The 12,342-nt window shown below is 44.7% G+C and overlaps 1 protein-coding gene across 1 annotated transcript in view; it reads right to left on the reverse strand.

The window, feature by feature from the left end:
• Window positions 1-12,069, reverse strand: part of zswim8 (zinc finger, SWIM-type containing 8) — a 194,682-nt gene extending 182,613 nt beyond the window's left edge. The window contains exons 1-2 of the mRNA XM_043679075.1: window positions 11,900-12,069; window positions 10,652-11,318 (exon numbers count right to left, since the gene is read on the reverse strand). Of these exons, the coding sequence (XP_043535010.1) occupies window positions 10,652-10,829 (178 nt within the window). The 5' untranslated portion in view covers window positions 10,830-11,318; window positions 11,900-12,069. The remainder of the gene's footprint in view (window positions 1-10,651; window positions 11,319-11,899) is intronic.
• Window positions 12,070-12,342: the final 273 nt, after the last annotated feature.

The following is a 12,342-nucleotide window of genomic DNA, read 5'->3' on the forward strand; positions in this document are numbered from 1 at the left end:
AGAGAGAGAGAAAGAGAGAGAGAAAGAGAGAAAGAGAGAAAGAGAGAAAGAGAGAAAGAGAGAAAAAGAGAGAAAGAGAGAAAGAGAGAAAAAGAGAGAAAGAGAGAAAGAGAGAAAAAGAGAGAAAGAGAGAAAGAGAGAAAAAGAGAGAAAGAGAGAAAGAGAGAAAAAGAGAGAAAGAGAGAAAGAGAGAAAAAGAGAGAAAGAGAGAAAGAGAGAAAAAGAGAGAAAGAGAGAAAGAGAGAAAAAGAGAGAAAGAGAGAAAGAGAGAAAAAGAGAGAAAGAGAGAAAGAGAGAAAAAGAGAGAAAGAGAGAGAAAGAGAGAAAGAGAGAAAGAGAGAAAGAGAGAAAAAGAGAGAAAGAGAGAAAGAGAGAAAGAGAGAAAGAGCAAGGCAGAGAGGTAGACACACCGTACAGAGAGGTACTGAAGGTTCAAAATGAGTGATCTTTGATGATGAGTTGTTGCCCTGGTAGCACACTGTACCATGATGTTAAACCAACAATGGGCAAAGGTGCAAGTTTCCACCCCCCCGATTGGTGCATGGGGTAACTCCCAAACACATGGTGCTGCTGAAGAGGCTACAGAACAAAATAAAACCCCTGCTTCTCAATCTGAAAACAAACCGCTGTGTGCTTCCCCCAGCAGCTCGTCACGAGACAGTGCCAGTGGGAGGTAGACATAGATGTAAGAACGATACCAGGGGCACGCCATCCAACATCCTCACCTGGCCATTCCTGCATCCTCAATGCTGTCCAATCCTGCAAGCCCCCATTTCATAACATCCCCCCCCCCCCACCAAGAGCTGCACTGAGCCAGAATCTAAACCCCTCCTTCCCAGGGCAATTACTACTGACCTTGCTTGTATCACCACTTCCTGTAATTTCTTTTAATAATGAAATGGCAGTGTCTTCTAACAACAGCAGACTGGTTAAAAAGAGACATGGATATACAGTCATAGAGTCACAGGAGGTGTACAGCATGGAGACAGACCCTTCGGTCCAACTTGTCCATGCTGACCAGATATCCTAACCTAATCTAGTCCCATTTACCATCATTTGGCCCATATCCCTCCAAACCCTTCCTATTCATATACCCATCCAAATGCCTCTCAAATGTTGAAATTGTACCAGCCTCCACCACTTCCTCTGGCAGCTCATTCCATACATGTACCACCCTTTGTATGAAAAAGTTGCCCCTTAGGTCTCTTTTATATCTTCTCCCTCTCACCCTAAACCTACATCCTTTAGTTCTGGACTCCCCCACCCCAGGGAAAAGACCTTGTCTATTTATCCCATCCACACCCCTCATGATTTTATAAACCTCTATAAAGTCACAACTGGCATCAAATAAAACTTTCAAATTCAGAGGATTTCCTCCCCCTCCACTCAGAGATAACTTATTGCTTCGTGTTCGCAAATCACCAGAAACGTCGCGCTCGGCAATTTTATGAACTGGAATAGACACTCTGGGCACCTTCAACTCAACTGCGGATGACATGCAAATAAAGTGTTGCAACAGCTTGCTTACAAAACTGTACCTTAGTGATTGATGAATCACACGCTTGTTTGTTTATTTATTTATTTAATCTTAAAAACAGAGGGGGGAGGCACTGGTGTAGTGGTAATATCACTGGGCCAGGAACCTCAAACTAATGTTCCTGGGATATGGATTCAAATCCCACCACAGTAGAGGGGGAAATTTGAAACACAGAAAAATCGGTGCAGTATGAGGCTATTCGGCCCTTCGAGCCTGCATCACCATTCAATATGATCATGGCTGACCATGCAATCTCAGTATCTCATTCCCACTCTCTTCACATACCCATCATCCCTTTAGCCACAAGTGGGCCATGCCCAGCTCGCTCTTGAATATATCTTATGAACTGACCCCCAACAGTTTCCTGTGGGTTAGAATTTCACAGGTTCACAACTCTCTGGGTGAAGAAATTCTTCCTCATCTCAGTCCTGAATGGCTTACCCCTTCTCCTTAGATTGTGACCCCTAGTTCTGGACTTTCCCGACATAGGGAACATTCTTCCTACATCTAGCCTGTCCAGTCCCATCAGGATCTTTGAAATCAGTAAATTTTCTGGATGACCATGTCAATCACTGTATGCACTCTAAGTCACGAGGGCAGCACGGTGGCTCAGTTAGTTAGTACTGCTGCCTCACAGCACCGGGGACCTGGGTTCGATTCCACCCTCAGGTGACTGTCCGTGTGGAGTTTACACATTCTCCCGGTGTCTGCGTGGGTTTCCTCCGGGTGCTCCGGTTTCCTCCTGCAGTCCAAAGATGTGCAGGTCAGGTGGATTGGCCAAGAAAAATTGCGTTCAGGGACGTGTAAATTAGATGCATCAGCCATGGGAATAATGCAGGGTTTCAAGGTCTGGGTGGGTTGGTGTGGAATTGTTTCCACGCTGTAGGGATTCTATGGTAATTATAAAACTAATGTCCTTTAGGAAGGAAATCTGCCATCCTTACCTGGTCTGGCCCACATGTGACTCCAGACTCATGGTAATATGGTTGCTGGTTGGCTGAAACAGTCAAAGCCAATTAGGGATGGGTAATAGGTAAAAATTCCCAATGAAGGGCTTTTGCCCAAAACATCGATTTTCCTGCTCCTCAGATACTGCCTGACCTGCTGTGCTTTTCCAGCCCCACACTCTTGGCTCTTATCTCCAGCATCTGCAGTCCTCACTTTCACCATGGGTAAATATTGACCTGAAGGAGAAAGTGAGGTCTGCAGATGCTGGAGATCAGAGATGGAAATGTGTTGCTGGAAAAGCGCAGCAGGTCAGGCAGCATCTAGGGAACAGGAGAATCGACGTTTCGGGCATTAGCCCTTCTTCAGGAATATTGACCTCGCCATCAAAGACACTAATGCCACTTGCCTCTCAGATGGGGATGCTCTTTGGAGGGTTTGTGTGGACTTGACTGGCCGAATGGCTTGCTTCCACACTGTAGGGATTGTATTCTATGATTCTAGCCAATGGAACACTAGAAGTGCAAAAAAGGTAAAGTTGCCATTGTCTTATTGGACCCTAGGGCTACTCTCTTAGAGATGACTGTTGGGGTTTGCCGCACCTCAGGTGAGGGGAGAGGTGGAGAAGGCGAGTCCTTCGTGCTGACCTCAGGTAGTGAAGGGAAATTGAACCCACGTTGTTGGCGTCACTCTGCATCGCAAACCAGCCGTCCAGCCAACTCAGCTAACCAACTCCCCCATTCTCTCGAATTGGACTCACCGTTGCAACGCAGGACAGTTCAAACTGTGGGCTGGAGAAACCTTTCAGGGGAGGGTGGCAAGAGAAAGCGTGAAAGTATCAAGTAAAAGACAGACAGCGCGAGACGGATTTGGTACGAGCCGTGAGACATACGAAGGGCTGACCCGTCTCACCGAGGGAGTGGGCACAGTGAAGCTCTGGGAGCTACATGAACATCACCAGCTAATTCCTACTGTTACAAAGGTAGAACTAGGTAAAAACAATGACTGCAGATGCTGGAAACCAGAATCTAGATTAGAGTGGTACAGGAAAAGCATAGCAGTTCAGGCAGCATCCGAGGAGCAGTAAAATCGACGTTTCAGGCAAAAGCCCTTCATCAGGAATACAAGGGTGAGGTGGGGGAAGGGGAAATGAAGAAACTGTTGAAGTCCACATTGATGCCCTGAGGTTGAAGTGTTCCGAGGCGGAAGATGAGGCGTTCTTCCTCCAGGCATCTGGTGGTGAGGGAGCGGCGGTGAAGGAGGTCCAAAACCTCCATGTCCTCGGCAGAGTGGGAGGGGGAGTTGAAATCTTGGGCCACGGGGCGGTGTGGTTGATTGGTGCGAGTGTCCCGGAGATGTTCCCTAAAGCGCTCTGATAGAAGGCATCCAGTCTCCCCAATGTAGACTGACCACCCACCTTATTAAAAAGAGGCAAATTCCATAAATTTCACTTAAATTCCTAAACTCAAAGATAGGTTCTTTAACAACGTTTGGTAAATTCCTAAACTCAAAGACAAGTTCTTTAAACAACGTTTGGCCCAGCTCTTGAGTATTATATAGGATTACAATTTGAATGATGGTGGCTAATGAATGATTACTAATCCATTTGAAAGTGAGATACTTGAACCAAACAAAAAGGTTTAAAGCATCACTGACAAAGGAAACACCCCAGCTAAATTTGTGCACAGCCAGATCCCACAAACAGCAAGCAATAGCGATGAGGTAATCAGTTTCAGTCTCTTTGGTTGAGAGATCAATACTTGACCTGGACACAAAAGGGGAGAGGTGTGGGGGGAGGCGGTGGGGTGGGGGGTGGCGGGGGGGCAGTCCCGCATATTTTCACAAGAGTGCCACGATTGGGGGTCCAGCAGAAAGGGTACAGAATTGTAAGTTGGCAAGACCCAGTAGAGCACCCTGACAGAACCCTTGGAGAGATCAGATCGCATCACGTCTGCAAGAGATTACACCTGAAACAGTCCTGGATCAGCGTGACTCAGCTACTCCCGGTGCAAACCGCTGAGTCATTAGGGAAACTGCCGTTATGCTAAAAGTTAACCTTAGTACATTGCAAACCTAGTCTAGAAGTTCTCCCACAAAATATCGCCTTCCTGAACTCACTGACACTTAACCAAGCAACAGAAGGTGCAAACAATCTTCCACACTGTCAGTCCCAGCACAACAGCAGATGATTGTAAGATTAGAAGGGGTTGGACCACAAGTAGACCATTCGCCCTTCGAGCCCGTTCTGCTAGAAAAACATGGCTAATCGGAATGTGGCCTTAACTCACTTTCATAGAATCCCTACAGTGTGGAAACAGGCTCTTCAGTGCAACAAGGCCACACCGATGCTCCGAAGAGTAATCCACTCAGACCCATTCCCTTACCCTATTGCTCTCCATTTCCTGCTGACCAATGCATCTAACCTACACATCTCCAGACACTGTGCGCAATGTCCCATGGCCAGTCCACCGGACCTGCACATCTTTGGACTGTGGGAGGAAACCAGAGCACCCAGAGGAAACCCACGCAGACACGGGGAGAATGTGCAAACTCCACACAGACAGTCGCCCGAGGCTGGGTCCCTGGTGCTGTGAGGCAGCAGTACCAACCACTGAGCCACAGTGTTGCTACTTTATTCCCTGTTGCCTCTAATAACTTTTGATCCCTCATGGATCAAAAATCTGTCTAACGCAGCCTTGAATATATTCAAGGTCTACTCTTGAGAAGAGCATCCCAAAATCTAATGACATCACCCCTAAACTCCGTCGAAACAAGAAGCTCCTCATCTCCATTTCGAGTTTGTGATCCTTTTCTTTTTGAACTGCCCTATCACCCAGTTCTAGATTCAAGGAAATATATTATTTCGAGGGACTTGACAATATATTTAAATAAAATTACCTCTCCTTCTTCTAAGCTCCAACATGCACAGACTCAAATCGGCCTTTCCTTTCTGGACGGCCCCTTCCGTTCCAGGAATGAGTCAAGTCAGTTTCCTCGGAATTACAAGCATATCCTTGCTTAAGTAAGGGACCAAAACTGCACAACTGGTCTGGACATTAAGATCCTCTACAGAGGTAACAACACTTGCTTATTTTTTCTTTACTCCATCCCCTTATCCCAATAAAAAACAACATTTCATTTGCCTTCCAAATTAACTTGCTGTTGCTGCACACACTAACGTTTTCAGATTCGTGTGCAGGAAACCCATTACCCTCTGCACCTCATGGTTCTGCATGTATCTCTGCATTTAAATAATAAGTACTACTCTGCTCCCACGATGGACAAGCTCACTTTATACTCAGACTTCTGCTCCACTCACCTGACTTTCTGTAACCCCCTTGCAATTTGCTTACAACACAGGTAGTACTGACTTGCTGCAGTGTGCCTTTGGAAGCTGATTGCAATGCACAGCTAATCCCGCCGCCCCGCTCCCTCCTGAACCTACACCTTCCTCTGTTTCAAGCATTTCTCTGGTTTTCCCCTTAGGGCGATACTCCATTGCTCTCTCTCGCTCTCCGCCAAATAGAATCTCCACATTCCTAAAATGTTTGACATGAATTTGACAAACAGAACTCATCGTGTAAATGCATCAGCGCAGATCAAATGCGTACTTTAAAAAGGCCAATTACATACAAACATTAAGAGACGCTGGCCATTCGGCCCTTCAAGATTGCTCAGCCATTCAATCAAAAAGTGAAGGAGAGTCTCTGGGTCCGAAATGTTAACTCTGCTTTCTCTCCATGGATGCTGCCAGACTTGCTGAGCTCTTCCAGCAATTTCTGTTTTTGTTGCAACCATTAATCTATTTCATTCTGAATGCCACATTCCTACCTAAGCAGACTTAATGTGAACCCATATTACTCGTTCTCACCGACTTCAGATGATAATGCACCAGATGGATAGAAATAACCTGGGCACCTCAGACCTGACAGCATGGAGGAGAACTCACTTCTCTTTCAGAGCTCTGATGTTAAACTTAAACGCAGCAGGTGAGATTTCCTCCCATCTTCACTTTGCAAATCTTAAATCTAAATCTAAAGCAACCCCCCCCAGTAAACAAACTAACCACTGCCACAAGTTAAAGAGAGTCTCCCACTCCATTTCCAGATACTTTTTCATCAACCTGGCCTCCGGGCCCAGAGGTAGAGATAGTATCACAAGGACTCACCCCAGTCCACTTATACGACATCAAAACTGCTAAAGTCTGGATGAAATATACATAATTACATTTGCGTCACTAAGATTCAGGAAAATTCAAAATGGTGATGAATTAAAGTATCACCGTCAAGTTTCAATTGTTTCTCTTTCGATAGTAACTTGTTGATAATACACCAGATTGGCCCAATAGCAATTCTGAGCCCTACAATGTTCTCTAGAATTACAACAAATGGTCTTAGTCTTTGTAGGCGTCAGCCATTCCTTTCTCAGTCACCCTCTACTGCATGACTTGAGATTAAATCTTTACAGACACAAATTCTATGACCTCGAGTGAACTACGTGCCTCTGACATAACAGTTTTCAATTTAAACAAAACTGCTTTGAAATAGTTTAAAATCAGCAACACAGAATCTTTATGTATAATTAAAAGGATATGCTTACACTACTTTGAAGCACCACAATTTCTGTAGCCTCAATTCATTTTATAAAATGAGTAAAACTATTAACTACATTTATTTCTCCAGTGTCAAATATCATTGCATTGGTATAGTTCACAAACAAAATTTCAGCCAAACAAGCAATAAGACCTAGTGCTCCTTCAATAATGTGCACAGAGAAATGCAACGTTTTAGAAGGAGTCAATTTTGATTTCATCAAAAATTGTTTATACTCTATCAGATACTTCTTAGTGACAGCTTTGACTGCGTTCGGACAAGAGAAAGCGAGAAAGGAAGAAAAAAAGAGAGAAAAATAAAACATAATCATGAATATCAAAACAGAAATTTGTTGGAAAAACCCAGCAGGTCTGGCAGCAGCTGTGGAGAGAAATCAGAGTTAATGTTTCGAATCCAATGACCCTTCCTCAGAATTCAGTTCACTGGACCCCAAGGGTCACTGGATCTGAAACGTTAACTCTTGATTTCTCTCCATGGATGCTGGCAGACCTGCTGAGCTTTTCCAGCAATTTCCATTTTTAGCTGCCGATCGACAAAATTGGAGGTGTAGAGGACAGCGAAGAGGGTTACCTCAGATTACAACAGGATCTTAACCAGATGGGCCAATGGGCTGGGAAGTAGCAGATGGAGTTTAATTCAGATAAATGCAAGGTGCTGCATTTTGGGAAAGCAAATCTTAGCAGGACTTATACACTTAATGGTAAGGTCCGAGGGAGTGTTGCTGAACAAAGAGACCTTGGAGTGCAGGTTCATAGCTCCTTGAAAGTGGAGTCGCAGGTGGATAGGATAGTGAAGGCGGCATTTGTTATGCTTTCCTTTATTGGCCAGAGTATTGAGTACAGGAGTTGGGAGGTCATGTTGCGGCTACAGGACATTGGTTAGGCCACTGTTGGAATATTGCGTGCAATTCTGGTCTCCTTCCTATCGGAAAGATGTTGTGAAACTTGAAAGGGTTCAGAAAAGATTTACAAGGATGTTGCCAGGGTTGGAGGATCTGAGCTACAGGGAGAGGCTGAACAGGCTGGGGCTGTTTTCCCTGGAGCATCGGAGGCTGAGGGGTGACCTTATAGAGGTTTACAAAATTATGAGGTGCATGAATAAGGTAAATAGGCAAAGTCTTTTTCCTGGGGTCAGGGAGTCCAGAACTAGAGGGCATAGATTTAGGGTGAAAGGGGAAAGATATAAAAGAGACCTAAGAGGCAACTTTTTCACGCAGAGGGTGGTACGTGTATGGAATGAGCTGCCAGAGGGAATGGTGGAAGCTGGTTCAATTGCAACATTTAAAAGGCATTTGGATGGGTATATGAATAGGAAGGGTTTGGTGGGATATGAGCCAGGTGCTGGCAGGTGGGGCTAGATTGGGTTGGGATATCTGGTCGGCATGGACGGGTTGGACCGAAGGGTCTGTTTCCATGCTGTACATCTCTATGACTCTATGACAGCATTCGCAGTTCTGTTTTCACAATCATTTATAACACAGGTTGTAATGTTATGTTGCTCTGATGCTACGTCTCTATAATACAATCAACAGCTAGGGGACAGAAAAAAAAGACAACTATTCTCAATACTCAACTTTCATATATCAAGTAGTAAAGACCCTGTCTCCCAAACATGCTATCTAAGCACTCACTTAAACATGACAGGATTCAAATTATGCAGGAACCATATAATTAATAAATCCCAACTTCCTGCAACAGTTTAGCCCAGATATTTCTAAGAAGCAAAATCTGCCTGGAATAACTTTGTGCACAGGTACTGTCAATCTACACAGGCTTTTTAAAGATATCTCCAATCTGGTTGCTATTCAGGTGACACTCACTGCACAAATTATTGTGCAAAGCAGTCCAACCATCCACTGGAAGAATCCAGCCCAGCCTTTTGTTTCTATATTCACTCCTGCATCCACCTCTGCATTACCCTCAAACATTATCCTCCTACGTCAAAATCATTTCTGGCTCAGGGTAGCTGTCCAGCAAGGAAAGACACAATTTGGCTTTGGTTACAAAGACATCAGGTATCCCCCCAACATTCTCATTTTGCTTTCTTTATTCAAGCACAGGAGGAGGGTGTCGCTGGTTATGCAGCATTTAATGCCCACCCCCGATTGCCTAGAGGGTAGTTAAGAGTCAATCACATTACTGTGTGTCTGGAGTCACATGTAGGCCAGGTCAGGTAAGGTTGGCAGTTTCCTCCTCTCAAGGACATCAGTGAACCCAGATGGGTTTCTCTGACAATTGGCAATGGATTTATGGTCATCATTAGACTCTTAATTCCAGAAAGTTATTGAATTCAAATTCCAAAATCTGCCGTAGCAGGATTTGAACCCAAGTCCCCTGAACATTACCTGGGTCTCTGGATTAACAGTCCGACGATAATACCACTAGGCCATTGCCTTGCCTTTAATGGAGCAATTCCATCTCGAGGCATGTCACAGGTACATTGACAAAGTGTGACACAAACAGGCAGGTGCTGGACAAAGAGTTTAATGGAGTGTTTTAAGAAAGGAAGACAGAGATTTAAGGAGGTGTACTAAATTATAAAAATCAGGAATGTGTATCTCAGGTTACAGAGATACAAAGAGACAAGGGCCTGGATGGAGCATCTTGAACATGAGCGTTGTATAACTGAAGCATTGTCAGATCTGGCAGCAAGATAAGTGGAAGCATGGGACTTGGTGTGATCCAGAAGATGCGCATACCTTCAGATTGATGAAAAAGGTGGGTGAGGTGGTGGTAGGTGGCGGTAATTGGGCTGGTTAGGAGAACATTAAAGTGGGCTATAGACAAATGGTAGCAAAGCACAATGTAGGTTTGTATGCTGATGGAATGGAAAGAGAATCCACTTCACAGGGCAAAAAAAACTTATCACTAACAAAAGCCACGCAACGACTTATCCAATTCAATATATACACAGCTTTCAACAGCGAATATGAAGAAACATTAAGAGTCTACAAATGAATTTGCCCCTGGTGTAATCCTGCATGGCACTAAAAATGGCAGTTATCCAGGAAATGTTGCAATAATGTTCTCTGGAGAAATCCATAAATGCATGGTAACGGACACGTCGCAGGAACACATGCAAACATTGGACTGTTACAGCACGGGCCTCAAAACAGTACTCCAGTCAAAATGGACTCTCAGAGTCCCAATGTCCCAAACATTCACATTTCCCCAAAGCAAAAATCAACCAGTTACACAGTTATTATTACAATCCAGCATTGAATATCAGTCTTTTTATGGCTGAAACAGGAGATGTACCAGTTACAAAGGCATGCTTTAATCAAGTTTAGACCCTCCCTGTTCTGGATCCTGCTCAGAAGGCTAGTTCCACATTAAAACAAGGTTATCAAGATGATGTTCTGTGTAAAAGTTTGTGCAGACAGCAGGGACTGCATTGTGAGAGAGTTGGGGCCAGAGGGGTGTTTACACCGAAATACTGCATCTGTTTTGAGCCTTGCTAAAAAAAAAACTTAGGTTAAGTTAAAGATAGTGAAATAGTACAAGGAAAATAAGAGCTGCCAAGGACACTTGATTGGAAAAACGCAACAATGGCTCACCTTTGATCTTAACAGTTGGTGAATTGGGGCCAGCAGACTGCTTCCTCCACCCTCGCCAGTTCTGACACAAGCTCTCTGCCTCAGATATGAAGGAGCAGAGAGAATCCTCCTCAAACCGGTCACTGTCTTCAAAGGAAAATCTCTCGCCATCCTCCCACTCTGCAAACATTAGTTCCATCACATTGACAGCGGCAGGAATGATCCAAAGAAAGCAGTCAAGGTGTGTAAAGGAATCCAAGCTCACAGGCACTTAGGAACAATAGACTTGTACACAATTCCTTGGGTTCAGGGGCCTTCTAATTGACTCAACTTCCTCACATTTAAGTCGATTTCCGAAACAGCCCTGGTGTCCCCTTTAAGTGGAAATGGCCTCTTGTCATTCATTCGGGTCTCCAACCCTTTGGATAAACGAGTCAAACAAATTCCGCATTCCAAATTTCCCACCGAAATAAAAAAAAACCTCCAAAGAGAATTTAAAACATCCTTCAGGAGACAGATCCTTTTTTTTTGATGTTGTGGCTAAGGACAGCAATCACTTTGGTGTCCCTTTTGTTCCCTTTACATGCACACTCTCTCTCGGCTGAAGAATGTTGGTTGGGGAGGGGGGTGGTGGAGTTGGGGAAGAGAAGAGAGATACAAAAGTCACCTCCAGTCAATCCTCGGAAACCTGAAACAACAAAAGGGTAGATTTCAAAATAAAATAACTCGTATTTTCTCCCCCTCCCCCAAGGGGAAATATGGTTAGAGTGAGGGCATGCACAGAGCCTGAAATTTTGCTGTTGCCTCTCTCCTTCTGGGCAAAATTGTCCTTGGCCAGTGAATGTGGTTTGGAAAAGAGAGAGAGATACAGAGACACAGAGACAGACACAGAGAGGGAAGGGGAATCCCACCCCCTTCCCATGAAATGGCAACAATAAGGGCGCTGGCAACAAATGTGTCAATTTCAGCTGCAAATAGAACGGGGGAAACCCCCCCCCCCTTTCATGTAGCAAACTTCAAACCCAGCCAGATCCCCTCTCCCCTCTGCCAGAGAGAACAGGGGCAGGCACACACACAAAAAGAAAGTTGACACACGGAAACAATTACGAAGCAAAATTTAAAATAAAAATCCCCGACGGTGACAATAGGAATCACCAAAACGCGGAGAGCCGGGAGCTGTTTCTCACAGTTTCTGTTATTGTTTGAGAACACCCCCCTTCTCTCTCTCTCTCTCTCTCTGAGTGTCCTCTCTAAACATGGATACTTCACCTGGGTCAGTCATCAGCTGTTGGCTACTTCCGTTTCCATCACATGATTTCTCTCTCTCTCTCTCTCTCTCTTTTGCACAGGCTGAGAATTGAATGGCTCTGAAATTGATCAGCCCCTTCTGTGTGTGTGTGTGTGTCCTGTCAGCCCTTTGTTGCAAAGGCAATGGAGTAACGCAGCAGCATACAGACAAAATAAAAACACCCCTCACCAACCTCTTTAGATCCTGATCTTCCTTTCTCTTGGCTAAGATTGTATGTATCTGTGTATATATATAAACGACCTCTAACCCGGGTACTTCCTATACGTAAAAGGAAATGAGAGTCTGACGTTTGGACACTTTTGACAGCACGCTTTCCCTCTCTCTCTCTCTAAGTAATGCAGCCTTGCAAAAGTGGGAGGGAGCAGAAAGAGAAAAAAAATAAAGGACACCCCCACCCCCCCCC

This window comes from Chiloscyllium plagiosum, chromosome 38 (genome assembly GCF_004010195.1).
Source record: "Chiloscyllium plagiosum isolate BGI_BamShark_2017 chromosome 38, ASM401019v2, whole genome shotgun sequence".
Taxonomy (NCBI): Eukaryota; Metazoa; Chordata; class Chondrichthyes; order Orectolobiformes; family Hemiscylliidae; genus Chiloscyllium; species Chiloscyllium plagiosum.